The sequence below is a fragment of the Pogona vitticeps genome, chromosome 1 (genome assembly GCF_051106095.1).
Source record: "Pogona vitticeps strain Pit_001003342236 chromosome 1, PviZW2.1, whole genome shotgun sequence".
Lineage (NCBI taxonomy): Eukaryota > Metazoa > Chordata > Lepidosauria > Squamata > Agamidae > Pogona > Pogona vitticeps.
The window spans coordinates 94,461,231-94,479,373 of record NC_135783.1 but is presented as its reverse complement, the minus strand read 5'-3'; the positions used below and the strand labels follow the sequence as shown (position 1 = coordinate 94,479,373).

Below are 18,143 nucleotides of genomic sequence, written 5' to 3'. Positions count from 1 at the left end.
TCATTTTTTTCCAGAAGCTGGAGTATACTAGTGACATGGCTACTCAACTACATACTAACAACATATTCAAATGCAGAATGCAGCTTCCTTAATTGCAAAGCTGACCAAGATACGTTGTGCTGGACAGAATGTCTCCAAATAAGGATTCTTGTTTTCCTCTTTAGCATTATCTGAAATGGGTGGCAAAGTATCCAATAGTATGCTGATTCACTCTGTCTTAGGTTGATTTTTTTGGTTAGCTTCTTGATAAATATATTTAGTCAAGCTTTATTGTGGAAAAATATTTTTACCTGGATATTTTTAGCTGCTTTTCCTGGTGCCACGCCCCCAACATAAAAAGGGGTAGTAACCTGCCATGCATTATCAATAGAAGGAAGACTGTCTTCTAGCACTCGAAGACCATCAATTATCAGACGGCCAATATTTTTCTCACGAACAAACATTACCTAAGGAAAAAACAAAACAACCCAAAACAGCAACCTCAGAAAAAGCCAACAGATTTAACTTAGACTAGGAAGCACAGATAAGTAGCACAATGATCCCAGCAAAGATGTCTGTATTTATCCAATAGTGCTGATAATTTTGCATCTGCCCACTTAAAATATAAGAGGCTGATCATCATTTATAAAATACCTCTAAACTTTCAATGAAATACTGGCAGGCCTGTCACCTACCTGGACAAGTGGACTTGTCCATGAAGGTAAATGTAAACGTTCTGCTTGACATTTAATACAGTCATGTCCGACTCTAGGGGGCAGTACTCATCCCCGTTTCCAAGCTGTAGAACCAGTGTTTGTCTATAGACAGTTTCTGTGGTCACGAGACCAGCGTGACTAGACACGGAATGCCATTGCCTTCCCACCGTGGTGATACCTATTTACCTACTCATATGTATACATGCTTTCAAATTTCTAGGTTAGCGGGAGCTGGGACAAGCAATGGGAGCTGACTCCATCTCGTGGATTTGATCTTACGACTGCTGGTCTTCAGACCTTGCAGCACAGAGGCTTCTGTGATTTAACCTGCAGCACCACCACGTCCCTTTGTCCATGAAACTTCACATTAAAATATAGCAGTTGGTCTTTAAGGTGCCACAACGTTTTGTCTTCTTTATTTTTATTTTGTTTTTGACCTGCTAGCACAGACGAACACGGTGACCTTGTCTAAAACCACTTCTATGGTTGTATTAATTTCCCCAAATGGTTGTATGGCTTGATAAGTGTGTGTGTGTGTAGATAGGTAGATAGATGGATGGATGGATGGATGGATGGATGGATGCATGCATGCATGCATGCATGCATGCATGCAAACTCCTCTTCTTCCTCAGCAGGATTGCTGAGAATAAATTGTGATAAAGCTCACAGTAAAACATTCAGGCCAGAGACAATCAAATAACTATGGTGAGGTTTTTCTTTTTCTTTTTGAGCTACAGTGGTTTTCTGAGGCAGACCATGATTCTTCCCACCACATCCAACTTACATTATGCCACTGGCCATCATTGTACTTCTCTTGGGTTCTAATTCTTAGTTTCTGGTGGCCATTATTAAACATAAAAATTAGCCTTGCATGGGCAATAAAGAGAGCCATGAAATGTTCCTCCTTTGGATCAGAGATATAGAAGATCATTCCATGGGATGAATGAGTCTTCAGAGCAATGGAGAACTGCGATCTATCAAACAAAAATAGAATTTTAATATGTGAACAAAATTAATCACACCTGCCTGGTACAGGGCAAGGAATTTTTTAAAAAAGCATAGTGAGAATCACAAGCTCACAGTACCTTTCGTTGAAATCCTTTGGTATGTAGTCATATTCTTGCCGGCTATTTGCTGTTCCTCCATACAGGTATGTATGTTCAATTGCTTTGGGGTTGTTGGCTAAGTGGCAACGTGGGTCTCCTTGAGCGATTAGTTCTTCATCTGTTGCTTTATTGTTTGATGGAAACTTTGAAGACCCTTCATTGTCTTTTCCAACCTTCATACAAAGAAAGCAATACATTAAATCTTTGTAAATTGGTGAAGAATTGCATCACTTCCATTTTTTCATCCTCTATTTCTGTGCTCTGATTCATTGCAATAGGACATCTCTAATCTCCTCTACACTGTTAACTGGAGTTCACCTGTCAGTTCAAAATTGCACAGTTCCACGTTGAAACAATCAGTGTGTTACATTGTTAAAGATAATTTACTACAACATGAACTACAGTACTGTATTTACCTTTTGGTACATGTAGGCTGTTCTATTATAATTTTCTCCAAAGAACATTTTTTTAATTTTAAAAGAATCCACCTTATTTGTTTATTTTTTGAGGCACCAGTTAGTCTGCTTTTGTTCCCTAAAGTATCTAAAATCACTTAGATATTTTCAGTGTTGGCCAGAAACCTATTACTTTTATGTCTGCTGGCATTCAGTTAAAATGGTGTAGATCATTGTGGCAAGTTATTGGAACTGTAGAAGTTGGTGCTTGTACTTTGCTTGCCAAGAAATACAATTCTTGACTATTTAACCAGCAGCAATTTATAGTGGTTTACACTGTTTGATTTAATCCCAGTGGATGTAAGTAATTCTTGCCATCATGTTACATTTACAGGTAGGTTACAAGTAGGTTCATTTGTGAGATACTTTTACATTATCTTGTAGTGATACCCGTTATGTTAGCATTTTCTTTTTCAGCTTACTAATTTTCCTGCTTTATATTTGATATATGTGTGTGCGTATATCTCCCTATATTTATAATTCATTCAGTTGTTTCTCTTTCCTTCCCAACTATAAACAAACCTTTATCTAGGAGGCTGGCGATCCAAGGAACTTGAGCTCCAAGTAATAATTTCCAATAGGAAATTGTGTTGTTCTTGCACATACTATAACTCCATAAATCTGTAACTCCATAAATGTGGCAGGCTGCCACTATGTTACTGTTTTGACTAACATTTTGCAGATCCTAGAGTAATGGTTCCCATCTTTGGGTCCCCAGATGTTTGTGGACTACAGCTCTCAGAAATCCTTGCTAGCATGGCTAATGGTGAAAGCTTCTGGGAGTTTTTGTCCAAGAACATCTGGGGATCCAAGGTTGGAAAATATTGCCCTAAAAGAATAAGACTCTTGTAGCATAAATCCCTTGTAACACCTTTTAATACCAAGATTCTAGATTGCCAGAATATTGTCACTCTAAAATCCTGAAATGCTAGATCACTGTGACCTCAAAATATTATAATCACTGAAACAAACACCACTTAATTTTTATATATTTCAACATAAACAAATTCATGATGATACAAACAAGTTCATTATAACATATTATAATGTAAGATAAACACATTCAGCTGTAAGGAATTGTTTTTGTTCAGTGGCCTTGCTGGCTCTAGCCACTGGTTTTGGAATGACTATAGTGAACTATTACTGAGGCCTCAATTTTAAGAGCATTTTCATTTTTGGGGCTATACCCCCCCCTAATTATTTTAACACTCCATACACACCAAATTTCAAACCTTGACATATAGATTAAGATACTATTTTTCTTTCCAGTCTCTTCATCTGGAATGCTATTAATTGTAGAATGACTAATAAATCTTAGTGTAACTAAAACAAATAATGATTGGAATCCTCTTTTCTACCTATGCTGGCACAACACAAAGAGCATTACTGTTGGAGATGAAATCATGTAGACATTATCTGTTGCATACTGAATTATGCGATTTGGCATGCAATTCATGTCTATGCTGATTTATAAACTGGGGCAATTTGCCAGGAAAAATTATGCAACTTGCACAGCTACAAAAGAGTATTTCAGCCAATAAACACAATTTTAAATATACTCTCATATATCAAAGAGGTTTATGATCTGTATAGGAAATTATACTCAAGTACCCAGAGTGTATTTCGTCCTAATGTGGAATGTAATTACATTATTTTCAAATTAGAGTACTTAAAATATTTCAGACTTGATAATTTAGACAGATAACTTAAGAGGAGGGTGCATGCAATCCAGAAAAGCAAGACATTTCCAAAGAATATGGCTGATAGAAGCCTGCTGTTTGTTCCTACTAAGTGGTATCTGAATGTTCAGCCAGACGGTGATGCTAACCCTTTTACTCGGGCTCCCTTTGGATCTGGAGGAGTTTTTTCTTTTTTTATGGAAGAGGGCAGCTGGAGGAGACTCAACAGGGCATCCATAAAGGGATGCTTGGACTTTCTCAGGGTAGCGCTGGAAGTCTTCTACTTCAACATCTTGATCCAGTCTACATAAAACAAAAAGGCAGTTTTGTTATTCTTAACCATCAACTGTTATGTTACACAGAGATATATTTTTCATTCTCTTAAAAAAGAGACCACCAAAAAATTAAACATTTTTGGTGAGCTCTGCATTTAACAGATCCACAGCAACACAGAGCCCTTTGCTGTTCCACTGCCACCAAGATCACACTTTACAGGATGCACAGCTGATTAAGCTTTGATAAATTATTACAAAAATGAAAATATTTATATTATATTCCAAGCTGAATGAAAATACAATGAGAGCAATAATGTCAGTCATATTTGAGTCCTAAAACAAGAGTAGACACAGTGCAAGCAGAATGTGAATCAAAAACTTTGGTGATTTTAAAACTTGTGGGCTTTCTTTAACATTCCAGACATATTAGCTATAATCAAATCATAACGTTACACTGACAGAGGTTCATTAGCAATAAATTTCAGCAGCAAGTTAAGAAGTCAGTGTATGCAGTTGCTTTTGCATACCAAGTCTTATGATTGTTGTTTGCAGCAATGCCAGCTTCAGAATCATGCTGGAAGCAGCACTGACATTTTGAGGGCAAAGAGGGCCAGTGCTGGCTTAGGCATCATTGTCATCAGTGGATGTAGGCAGCTACCTGGACACCCTTCATCACATTGGAACGGCCAACATGGCTCTCCGCAGCTATGTGGTTTGCAGGCTCAGTAGGTGGGGGCTGTAAGGGTCATAGCCTTGTGGCTGCTGGCAGATGGTAGGCATGGCCTGTGAAGGACACATGGGCAAAAGGGGGAAATTATCTGCAGTTGGGATAGTGGGCCCCCTTGGCCAGGGGGAACCATGGCTAGGCCTCGGAAGGTAACTGTCTGGTGTGGGTGGTGCAGCCTACATAGGCAATGGAGTCTCTCAGAGGGAGTACTGTTGGGTGGTTAGGTCATGGGATGTGGCTTTCCTAGAAGGGATAGCATCTGGCTGGGAGTAGGCTCACTTGGACACTAGCGGCACTTTCATGTAGCTAGACCCTTGGCTGTGACAGCACTTGGTAGGTGGGCTTGGTGGATAGTGGGCTCTATTGGCAGTGGGAGACATTTGTTTGTTTGTCTGTCTATTGTCTTAGCTACTTAGGGATTAATTAATTAATTAAAAATATTTCTATCTTGCCTTTCTCCTTAAAAAGGAACCAAGGCAGCTACATAATTAAAAAGACAATATTTAAAAGCTAAAACAATAAGTATACAACTATTTAAAAGTTTGAGAAACAATTAAAGAAGTATTATATTAAAAAGTAAGTAAAATCAATACTGAAACATATTTAAAATGACAGTTTTAACAGAGCACAACAGTCCATTTAAAAAAACCCTCAGACCACCAGTCAATAAAGAAAAGCCTGTCTGAAGAGAGGCTTTCTTGTGTTGTCTTACTGTAAACCATGTAGAGTAGTGCTTTGCAGTCTCAGCAACATATAATTGCAATGAATGAATGAATGAATGAATGAATGAATGAATGAATTTTGAATGGCTAAGCCCTGGACGGGGCAGCTTTCTGGCCAGGGATAGCCTTTGGACAAGTCAGTCTGTTGGGCCAAGGGGCCAAAGAGAGAATCGGTATTTGATGCCATTCCTCAGGAGCTTTGCAGCATCCATTACACCTCATTTGATGCGCTTATTAAAATGATAAGGAGTTGTGGGGTGAAATGCAATATTAATTTTACATTTTGCTCATTGCCAGTTCACTCAAGACATTTTGAACTGCGGGGTTTTTTTTAAAGGGGGAATTCTATATGGATAGTGCACTTCCTTTGCGCCATATACAGTATAAAGATTCAAATTTTTCGTAAAATGGGTTGTGCCATTCTGGCCTGGGATTTCACATATGGCTCTTTACCTTGATGATTTAAGGCAGTGGTCCCCAACCTTTTCGGAACCACGGACCGGTTGGGGCGGTGGGGTCCGTGCATGGGGGGCACAGTGCACTCACGGATGGGTGTGGCGTGCTTGTGCGCATGCACAGGTAGCGTGGCACACTCATGGGTGAGTGGGGCACGCGCACAAGCATGCCACGTCCACCCGCGAGCATGCCATGCCCATAAGCAAATGCACATGCGTACAAAGGGGAGGGAGATTTGTCTCCACAGCCCAGTTCTGTGAAGCCCACGGATTGGAACTGGGCCGCGGACTTGGGGTCGGGGACCCCTGGTTTAAGGCCAAAGCAAAAGAGAAATAAAGAAGATACAAACATTGTGGCAGCCTAAAGATTATTTGATATGTTTTAGTCCATACAGAAGAAGCTACTGTATTTATATGGGAGCTTTTGGTTCCCCCTCTTCTACTGGGCTCTGTGTTCCGGTCCCCTTTTATGGGGTGCTGAAGGCTGTCAGAGGAGTCCAGGATTCCCATATCGCTATGAAACAACATTCAGGTTTGAAGCAGACTTGGTGGAACTTGTGGAATAACTGGTTTGCTTGAACTATACTTTGTGAATGATACTGCTTTAATAATAGCTATGGATTAAAATGCATTTACCTTGTGAAATAGGCATTGCTTATACAGCCAGTGAAGTTTGCAAATTCAGTACTGAGGGGAGAGCCACCAAAGTAGAATTTCTTCATGCTCACAGGTTTTTCCTCAGTTTTATCTTTTGCTGAATTATTTCTGCTGTACTTTTTTTCATCTACCATAAGCTCAAGCCTGCAGAGAGAAACCATACTTTTTATTTCTCTAGCCAGTGATAGCATATGATAACACACACACATAATGCTAGCAGCATGATTGTTTTCATGAGGTTGAACTCATTGAATGATTCACTAGGTGGCACCATGGACACATGAGGGAGTTCTGAAGCAAGTAGTACAGTGGAACATTCCCAGCATCTACCTGCTTCTGGTGATACTGAGAAGTCAGTCAGTCACAGTTTCCTCACTGTAAGGCCAATGCAAGCAAAGCAGATTTCTATAATTTCAGAGAGGTGTGGCTTTTATCCAATATAGTTGCCAAAGGGTATGAAGATGGTATGTGAAAGTCTTTTCCTCTCCCCACTCCCTGATCTTCTGTCCACATTTCCACTTTTGTGTGGCTTGAGTGAGTCACGTATAACATGCAGACCATACAGCATTTACTAGATGTTGTGATGTTGGTCCTTGTCTTCAATCTTTTGCACTAGTGCTGTATTCATAGGATTGTTAAAAAAAAGATCACAATAAACTTTATGCTGAAATCAACTGTTCTCACTTTCAGGAATTTCCCCCCAAATCTATGCTTAATATGGGAAAAGAAGCATACAATATTAGCTGTTCCAGCACATAGCTCCAAATAATATAAGGAACTTGAAGTGCAATAAGATGTGGATTGGGATTATAATATATACTATCGTGTTACCTTTCCGGTGAGACAGAAGTCATGACAAAATGGGCTTTCCCATCATTGTAAGTTTTGTCTGCTGCCTGAACTTTGAGACCTTTGACATTCAGAACAACAGCTCCCTTATCCATGGAAATGGAGACCACATCTGACTGAAAAAGGAGAAAAAAACATAATTGACAAAGCAATGGAACGAAGTTTGGTGAAGATTCTTGCAGTATTAATCCTCTACAGTAAACAGAGTAAACTTATTGAATAAGGGTGCATCCAGGCATCTCCTTTCATTGTTAAGAATATTCATTGTGGGGATGGTGGTGGACAGCTGCTAGAACTGGGTTGTGGGAAAGTTTGTGACTGTTCCCTCTGCAGTTATGTTACCACTGAAAGTCCTTTTAAGTGCTATTAGCCTTAGAAGGGAACATCAATTACTTCAGTGAGTTTCAGATCAATTGCCAACACATATAAATAGTTTAAAGAGGGAAATAAAACAAGTATAAAGACCTAAATCCAATTGCTATTACAGTTTGAGTTCACCTATTGAACCACCTGCTAAATGGTGATTCATTGATTCAATAGGTTTACTTTGTTGGAATTACCAACTGGGAGAATCAAAAAAGTTAGCTTAAAGAACTTCTTCAACTAATTTGTTTCACAGTTCAAGCAAATGTGAGGCATGGATGTTAATCCAAGGTTGATGTTTGAGTGTGGAAGTACTTTTTGCAATTGTGGAATCTAATTTGGAAAGAAATGTGCTATGACATTGGAATCCTAATTCTTTGAGAAATATTTAGAGAAAACATGTGGAGAAGAATAATTTCTTTAGGAATTATTTTTCTGTTGTGCATCAGTCCTGCAGAAATGAAGAGATGATAGAAAATAAATCTTTTTTTGCTGTGTCTACTGACTTTTCAACTGCATATGAGACATTCAAGTGTGCAAAAATCCCACATACCTCAGGTTTCACTGCTTAGGTTAGAAACAAAATTAAATACTTTGTCCTCAATCCTTAGAAAGTGGTTTAAATCTCTTTGAAATCAAATTATATGCTGCAACTTATGATCTATTAATCTCAATGGGGGCTTAAGTGTGACTAAATATCTCTGGATTGCAACCTAGGATGTTTAATCGTGAAAGATATCTGCCAACACTTTTTTTTTTTAAAAAATGAACTTCTTAAACACTACCACCACCACCATCATTACAAAATTTCAAGATATTTCTGCTGAGTTTAAAAATAAGAAATGCTTTTAAAACAACAATGATAAAAATACTTACTTCTTCAGTACAATAGAATAGCAGTCCATTTGGCTGTAAAGTTCGGAAATTAAAACCTCCTTCAAACCCATGAAAGACAGAGATTTTCTGACTGGATGCAATGTAGCTTTCTCCATTGAAATATGCTTTGCGGGACATCTGCTCACAAAGTTAAAAAGAGAGTTATATGGACATCAAATATGTAAGCATTAATGTACGTATGTCTTGGTAACTTTTGTATACTGATTCATTTTTTGAGATCTCCAAGCAGTTCGCATTAGAAGTAGATAAAAAGCTCTATTAAAAAGACTTATGAAAATATAGATGATAAAATAAAGCAATCAAAGGCATTCTACATTCAATACAAAAAGAGAGCAGCAATTATGAGGAAGTGATGACCTTCACAAACACACACATTTTTAGCAAGCATTTGAAGAGGAGCCCTTTTAATCTCATGGAGAACATTATTACAAAGAGTGGGTGATACTACTGCTGAGAAGGCCTGAGGAACCCAATAACAACTTTCTGTGAAGACTTCAGTGGCCAAACAGGCATTCAGAGGCTGGGTAAACAAACTGATTTGAAGTTATTCAGGTCTTGTATTTTGGCAACAAGATCTTGAACGTGGCTTGGCAATCACTAGGCAGCCAGTACAGTTCTTTTCAGCATTGCTGTGATATGTGCACAGCCTGGTGGTCAACTGAGTCCCCAGTTTGCATTAAATACAGCTTCAGAGCCACAGGACTGTAGCATCTCTCATCTATAATGTTAGAATAGCCGTATTGTTCAGTTAGCTGTGGACAGGTCATGGTGTAAGGCTGCACCTTGCCAGGAGCAGAAACAACTGGCACGCTACTTTGAAGCTGGCCATGGGCTCACCAAGCTACTGAGATTATTTGGTCTGCCCATGATAGAAATAGGTCCAGGAGCACCACCAACTGTGAGCGAAGTCTTCCAGATCAGATAAGCTAGTATCCAGACCTGGAAACAGCCATGTCACAAAGACTTTTTCTGACCAGGTTTCAGCTTCGGTCTGTTTACCCTCATCAGGCTCAAGACTGCATTCAGACAGTGGTTCCAATGTAAAAGTAATAGGAAAAGAAAATCTGTAGGTTTCAGCTATTTTAGTTGTCATATTCCTAAAGGTCTATATTCTCATTATGCTATATTGACCAGATAGGCGGGATATAAATAGAATAAATAAATAAAATAAATAAATACATGTCTGGCACTCAGTGCACAATTCACCAAACACTATTTTTGTATATTGTCCATTTATTTTATTGGGACTGTAGTATAAATACTGCTGAAATGGATATAGTTGCCACAATATCACTGCTTTGTGAATTGAGCTGTCCCCTGGTCTATCCGAAAAGGATCTTTGCACACAGTAGGGGAGGGGGGCACTCCAGTAAGGCTTCCCCAATTTATACCCCGGGGGCATAGAAAGAGGAAACCGGAACCAAGTGATGTCTCCCGCTGTCTTTGCAAAGACAAAGATAGCAGGCATAGAAAGACAAGGGAAGTCGAACCCAAGCAAACCCCCAACCTTGCTGTCTTTGCAAAGACAGTGTGGGGGGGGATCACCTCCATCAGGCTTGCCCAAAGGGAAGCCCTCCCCACTGCTCCTAGCAAAAGCTAGGCTGCTGGAATGAAAACCATGGTTCCAGCAATCTACGTTCTGTTTTGGTGGAAGCCACTGTGGAGCAGGAGGAGGCAGCTGGGCAAAATAAGTGGCAGTGGGAAGGGGGTGGGGGTAGACTGTGGGGGTGGGGGATCTTTTTTTAGATAGCCCCGTGGGCTATTTAACCCCCCCCAACAAATTGTTTCATGGTTCATTGGGCCTTGGGGGGGCAATTTGTGGTTCGTGGTTCATGAACCAAGATGAAATGCCATTTTGGTGCTTCATCCCCATCTCTAGTTGCTAGCAATTTTATCATAGAATTTTACCACGTGACTTCAAAAATATAATTTTACCAGTGAATTCTGTGAGACTGAAGTTATGGCAAAGCAAAAAGGTTGCTTTGGTTCTCATACACAGTTTTGTATTTTGCTTTGTGGCTTGTTTGCAACCCCTTTTGTACACATACAGTCTGTGTTGTGGCCATATGACATTTTGACATTGGTACCCAGTACATTAAAATTCTGGATCCAGAAATACATTTCACATTTAACTGTCAGTGCAATAATGCCAATTTAGCAAAACAGATTTTTTTTTAAAAGAAAAGAAATATAGTCCATTTAAGATATTATTTATAAGGACAGAGAGAGAAGAGAAGCTTAGAAAAGTTTATTAAGCAGTCAGCCTATAGAATGTATAGTGTGTTAACTCAATCACATGGATTTTCCATTCAGCTTTATTTCTATATTCAATTGTACATCAAGCACTACTTCCCATGTCTTTGCTGTAAGTGAACATTATTTTATGTTACGCCCTCTGAAAACTATATTTTCTCATTGTCTAAGAATAACAAGCTAATGAGAAATACACCAAATGCTACTTTGTGCTGAGATTTGGCACAAAAAAGGGGAAATAATTGAGCATATACAATGAAAATATGTATCGAGAAATTGTTAACAACCAGAGGATGCGTTTGTTCTCTTAGGATCATCCTGTACTTACAAGGGATTCTTCTGGGCAGCCATAGCCAATTCCTAGAGTTCCAGGCTCCTCTAATAAGTTGAAGTCTTTCTTTTGAAACTGAAATCCCTTCATGCAGCCCCTGAAGCCTGTGCTGACAACCAGATGTGAGGCAACACCACTGTGGAGAAAGCGCATATATTCAGAGGATGTTTCACAACCTGGTACTACGTATGTTCACAGCTGTAATAATGGACAAAACAGTGGTATACACTGACGTAAGTCAGAAACCAATCTTTAGCAGCACGTGTTTCTTTTACTTAGTTCAATGGGAGATACAGCATTGGTACCAGTTGACATGAAAAGGCAACATGTTATTAAGACACTCAGTGAATTGTTGTTTGTTTGTACTCCCTGAGAAGCATTTTTGAGATTTGCTGCCTTAAAGTGACAAAAGCGATCTTCCAGCTTTTCCCAGTATAACATATTGTGCCCTTCCTTTTCTTGCCTTTTCATAACACCCCAACTGAACTAGCCACTGTTGTCTGCCTAATAGTATGGCTAGAGTCATCCCCAATAGTAAAGTCCTAATCTTTCCCCATATAGCTTTAGGAATTGCCAATAGCTCAGTACCTCTAGCAATTCCTGATTATTATACCTGAAAAACATAGATGGCCAATAAATCACACATCGAACACAAGCAGAACAGCTAGAGTAAGTTCATGGCATACCTTAGATAGGAGCAGAAGGACCTAGTCACCTTCCCCTAGTCTTACAGCACTGCCCAGATGCTTGGCCCCTATTTGGGGCAGAAGCAAAATCACTCCAAGTTACTGTGCTGCTCATAAGAACAACGCCCACTCATAACTTGCCACTTAGCACATTTGCCACAAAGAATGGCTGCCATTAGTGCATTCATTGTGCCAACATGTCTGTCTAAAGGAAAACATTTTCCTGGTTGATATTTTAAAAACTCATAGGTTTAAAAGTTGTAATTGTGTGGGTACCATAGATCTGTGTGATTATACCATGAGAAATTACTTAATATTTAATAGTGATTGTATCACTAACCTAGATTTTAAAATCTCAGCAGGAGCCCCTCCTATATAGATATCGGTAAACGGCATGCTTTTCTTTTCATTTTCCACGCTTTTTACGTGTCTCCTATCCACGACCAAGATCATTTTCCTGGAATTGTGGTATATAACTGATATCTGAAACAAGGGGAAAAACAGGTTAAAAGCCACGGTATAGTACAGTGTATATACAACAAAATGCAAATAGAGGAGTATGTGATACTTTTATAGGCCACTAATAAAAACCATATAATCTGCATAATAAATAATGATAAATATATTTTAAATAAAATTTAATTTAAATATAATTTTAATTTATATAATGCATAATAAATGCATAAACAAAAATATACTGTAACTGCCTCCTGATACAATTTTCTTAGGAGCGCAATAGTATTTTACAATATTTGACTGACAGTCTGCAAAATAAAAGGATCTTTTAAGAAGCAGAGAGAAACTTAATTGTCCACTGTTTATCAGCTATTGTTTTCAAATGTGGCATGTAAAGGGCCCTTAGATAGTGACAGGCTGCATGCAGAAACCTCCTCTCCTGTCCCAAGATCCCTGAGATTCAGTTCCTAGTCCTTGCATCTTTCAGTAACAAAGGATTTAAAGTAGCAGATGTACTTCAGGTCATAGGAATACTTTGCTGCTTTGGTGAACTACTCTCTCCTCTCACCTACTTGACTAGGCAGCTACACCACAAAATGGCAGCAAGTAGAGCAGATGTGGGCAATTTTGACAAACTGGGGGCGAATTCTGCCTTAGGTTTGGAAATAACCAGAAAATGAAAAAGCAAACAAAAATCAAATTAAAAAAAAGTCTAGCTGGCTACTTCTGGGTTTGATTCTTTGGATTTTGGAGTAAACCCAATCTCCCACTACCTTAAAGCAAATCCTTTCCCTCCTGGAGGCTCCAAGATACTGAAAAAAACACAAAGTTATTTTGGTCTGAATGTCCCCCCCCCAAACACACCTGGGACATTGGAAGGTTCCGTAGTTTGCTGGGGAAGGGGAGACATTGAAATGTCCCAGGAGGGAAATCTTAAGTGCCTATTTCTGAGTGTCCCTGACATTCCTTTTTCTCTTGTCTCTTGAACTGGTTTCTCATTGCAGGGAACAGAAGTGTCCCAGATGTGAGGGAGCCTTGTTCTCTTGGCTTTTTCAGAATTTCCTAGGATTCTTGGCATCTCGGGAGCCAAGGTTCTTGGCACCTAGGAAGGAAGCCTCTCAGACCACCCACCCACCCACTCCCAGTGACTTCATTGTAATTTCTGCAGCCGCCACACCAAGTAAGTGATGGAGGAAGAGGCCAGCAAGGCCGTGTCCAGGGGATTCAGAGGATATTTGTACTCCTGGTAATGTAAGCAGGAGTGAAGTGAAGTTTTAGCATTTGGAAGTAGGCTTGGAAAAATCAAGCTATTTCCCCATTAAAGTGTTATATGTTGCATAAACTTGGCATTTACGACTGTGGAATTAATTTTGCTTGGAGACATTCTTCCAGTTAAACTGGAAGGCAAATAGAACAGAGTGTAGGCCAGAAACAGTCTGTAGAACAATTATGAAATGGGCAAATGAGTGGATCAATATGATACTCCGGTTGACTATCAAACCCTGTGGGGATGCTGCTCATATTCAGCAAAACAATTAATTATTATTATAGTTTTATTCTAAACATAAAAGCATTAAAAAGATTACATTCTTGGAATACTTCTTTGTAAGATCAAGTGTTACACAATTCTACCTCTACTAATAAAAATTAGTTACAAAGACACAGTCAGCTTTTCAGTAAATATGGTCATTTTAAACACCCCAATTTCATGGCATTACCACATGTTACCTAGGTAAATCAGAAATAACACAACACTGGATAAAAGGGTTCCATTTTTGTTTGATTATATAACATACTATACTTATTTGCCAACAAATTTGTTCACTGCAAGTTTTTAAAATCAATTTATATTTTTCCTTTCTAGTGATAACAGGATGTAAAGTAGCTAGCAAGAATGCCATTAATAACATGGATTATCATTTGAAATAGGGCAATGGCAACGATTTAAAAAAAGTCAGTACCACCATACCTCATGGAATTTTGCATCATTAACTAGAGCCTTCTTCATAGAATCTTCTAGAATCACAGGGCCATTGCTGAAGCCAAAATCATACTGTAGATACAGGTATCCATTCTGCATCTCTAAGCTGAAGAACATACTCTGCACAATGCAAAATAACAGAAAGACATTCCTGAAAGGATTTGTGTTGCAGTTGTGAAGCACGGTGCCAACTAAAATATGAAAGACAAGTACAGGCTAACTTTCAGCAGGACACTTTGTTCCATAATGCCTGCCCAAAGTAATATTGGATACATGTTATGGCTGGGCTATCTTGCTTAAGATAAATTCAAAAATGGATATGGTAATCTTTTAGAATCAGCTTGAAGTACCTGGTTTTACTTCAGGGTACATAGATTTTAATGGCCAGAACCCTGTTGTATAGTTGGTGTTGTAAATCACACTAGAATAGGCCGATTTGATCAACAGGGATTTAGTGAGCCAACTCCTCCATAAATTCCATTGATTAAAATAGGCCTACTCTTAACTGTGACTTACTATGCGAACATATTGCAATTAGAATAGACCGATTTGAATCTATGGAACATACAGAGAAGTTCACTCACCAAATTCCCATTGATTCAGTGGGCATACTCTAGTGTGCTTTACTACGCTAAAGCAACAGGATTTTGGCCATAGTCTTTCTCCAGTTGTTTTCGTTTTTCAAATATTAATTGGGGTTTTAATAAGTTTAAGCTTATTAAACTTATTAAGTTTTTTAAGACCAATAAGTTTAAGCTTTTAGGTGGTATTGGATTGTGCATTCCATTTCAGTACACACATCATCTTATAACAAGGGATAAGTGTGGTTGGGCCCTATAAGGCCTGGGCCACAGGATGGACACTATGGATTTGGTTCACACAAAGGTCTTGGGACAAGTCTAGTTGGATTTTGGCCAAATGGGTGTAGCACTTCTCTTAGCAGGAATAAAACAGTCTTGTGGAAATCTGCAGCTGAAATCTGGACGCAAGACAGGCACTCCAACAAGCAGCAAATCATGAACAAGTTTTGTGTATAGGCATTTGTTTCCTTGTCCTGATGAGCTAATAGAGGTCTTGCTCAAAAAGGTCTTGGTCTATTTCAGCAGCTTTGAGCAATGACAACATGAAAATGGATGTAGCCTGGTGGGATCCTCCTTATGGGAGTCTTTGGAACAGCAACATGACCTTCAAACACAGGAAGCTGTTTCTTGGAGTCTTCCATATAAACCAAATTGTGAGAAATGGGAAGCCTTATAACAGTTTTCTACAACACAGCTCTCTTCCTTATTCATTAACACAGAAGTCTCTTCCTCGGTGGAAAAGGTGTCAGTGCTCCGGGTCATTATATATTATTTCTATATTTATTATTGCATCACTGTGAATTGTGTTTATATCAAATTGTAGAAGCTGTCTCAAAGAAGACTACCTCTTAAAGGTAACATATAAATATTTTAAACAAATCAATAATTTAATCACATCAATTAATATTGTAGAGCTTTTACAAAATATAATAGGGCTTTATAAAATTATTCAACAATATATGAACCTAAGAGTTATTAGTATATTTAAAAGAAGCAAAAGTTGAATCATTTGTGTACAGTGGGCTTCCTTCCCCCCACTCCTTCCCACTGCAGACACCAAAATCTGCTCTTGACATTTGATCCTCCATAATGTTATGATATTAGATATAGGAGCTACAGTAGAATTCAGGGTACTACATCTTGTGTCAGGCACTTTGGGGGATGTTATCTCTGCCCTACATGGTAAAGAAAGTCAGAGGTTGTACTAAGAATCATTAACATAGAGGCCAGGATGGATATACAGTGAAACTGGTAGAAAAGTGGTTAAGCAAAATATTTGCACAAAAATTATAGTGATCGTGTGAGGAGTGCATGCTACAGAATTTTAGTTTTTGTGTGGTATAATAAATCGGAGAATAAACTGAATTCTTGTTTCTCAAATTTAGTAGTTTCAGATTCACCCTATGTTGTATTTCCTTTACCCAAACAGAAATGGGTTTGTACAACGTATTATATCAGAATATCTAGCTTTCCAAACTAGTGTCAAACATACAGTCAATAGGTGTTTCCTTCAAAGGCAGAATTTAAATCATTTATTTTACTTTATAGCAGAGCAAATACTGGGAAATAATAGCAAGATCAGAAATTTTCTTTTTTTACTTACTCCGTTAACCATCAAAAGGAGAAGTCCATCATCTGTTGGTGTTCGAACTTCTATATCAAAACGTGTCACCATACCAAACTTCCCTCTTCTCTCAATATGCCTCACTAAAGCATAGCCAGAACCATCAAAGAAATAGTTTACAGCCCGGCTCTGTGTAAAGGCCAGCTTATCCCTAATGGGAAGAAGAATAGAAGCAAATACAAATCAAAACACTTGAATCAGGAGGCCTACGTACATACTCTGCCCTGGAGGTATAATTACGGAAGCAAGATTGAAAGGCAAAATCAGAAAATGAGGTAGTTGGCCTAAACACCATGCCACTATTTATTATCCAGTCTAGCATTCATTGTCTGTATAGTTAGATACCAGTATGTATACTGCTTACTGGAAGTATTTATGTTATCTTTGCTTCCCTGTTTTGATGTGCTAATGTGTAAATGTGTGAATCTGGGGAAGCCCAGAAATAGATATATGATAATGAAGCCTTATAGAAATACATTTGTAAAATAAGATTTAACAGGCTATAACCCAGCATGTAGTTTCATCTTTGCAACAGTAGTGATGTCATTGGCAATGGCAGATTGCTGCCAATTAAAAAAAAATCCCCTTTCCATTTTGGGGAATACTGTACAATGTAATATGCAATATCATTTCTGTAGACGGAGCTATCAGGATCAGACATTAAATAAATGAAATTTTTTCCATGATTAATCTGCTTTCTTCTCCCACAACACAGTTTCCTTCAAAGATAAGTATCTTATTAGTAAAGCTGTAAAGTGCTGTAAAGAGATCATCACCACCGAGCTGTATGAAGTCTTTTGTCTTTGCTGGAGGGAAGGTGGAGTACCACAGGACATGAAGGATGCAAACATCGTCACATTGTATACGAAAAAAGGCGACAGGGGCGACTGCAATAACTACCGTGGTATCTCTCTTCTCAGCGTTGTAGGGAAGCTGCTGGCCCATGTTGTGCTGAAGAGACTCCAGGTGCTTGCAGACAGTCTATCCAGAATCACAGTGTGGATTTCGAGCTAATAGATCCACCACTGACATGGTATTTTCCCTCAGACAGTTGCAGGAGAAATGCAGGGAACAACAACAGCCACTCTTTGTGGCCTTCATAGATCTCACAAAGGCCTTCGACTTGGTTAGCAGGGACGGACTTTTTAAAATACTTCCCAAGATTGGATGTCCACCTCAACTTAACATCATCAGGTCCTTTCATGAGGATATGAAGGGCACTGTAGTTTTTGATGGCTCAACATCAGATCCCTTTGACATCCGAAACAGAGTAAAACAAGGCTGTGCCCTCGTGCCGACCCTGTTTGGGATCTTCTTTGCTGTCATGCTGAAGCAGACCTTTGGAACTGCA

At 38.8% G+C, this 18,143-nt stretch overlaps 1 protein-coding gene across 1 annotated transcript in view; it reads right to left on the bottom strand.

The window, feature by feature from the left end:
- LAMA4 (laminin subunit alpha 4) overlaps positions 1-18,143 on the bottom strand; it is a 117,579-nt gene that overhangs the window by 13,515 nt on the left and 85,921 nt on the right. The window contains exons 23-33 of the mRNA XM_020805347.3: positions 16,772-16,943; positions 14,576-14,707; positions 12,491-12,633; positions 11,462-11,600; positions 8,860-8,997; positions 7,603-7,736; positions 6,751-6,915; positions 4,085-4,238; positions 1,781-1,974; positions 1,480-1,669; positions 291-446 (exon numbers count right to left, since the gene is read on the bottom strand). Of these exons, the coding sequence (XP_020661006.3) occupies positions 291-446; positions 1,480-1,669; positions 1,781-1,974; positions 4,085-4,238; positions 6,751-6,915; positions 7,603-7,736; positions 8,860-8,997; positions 11,462-11,600; positions 12,491-12,633; positions 14,576-14,707; positions 16,772-16,943 (1,717 nt within the window). The remainder of the gene's footprint in view (positions 1-290; positions 447-1,479; positions 1,670-1,780; positions 1,975-4,084; positions 4,239-6,750; positions 6,916-7,602; positions 7,737-8,859; positions 8,998-11,461; positions 11,601-12,490; positions 12,634-14,575; positions 14,708-16,771; positions 16,944-18,143) is intronic.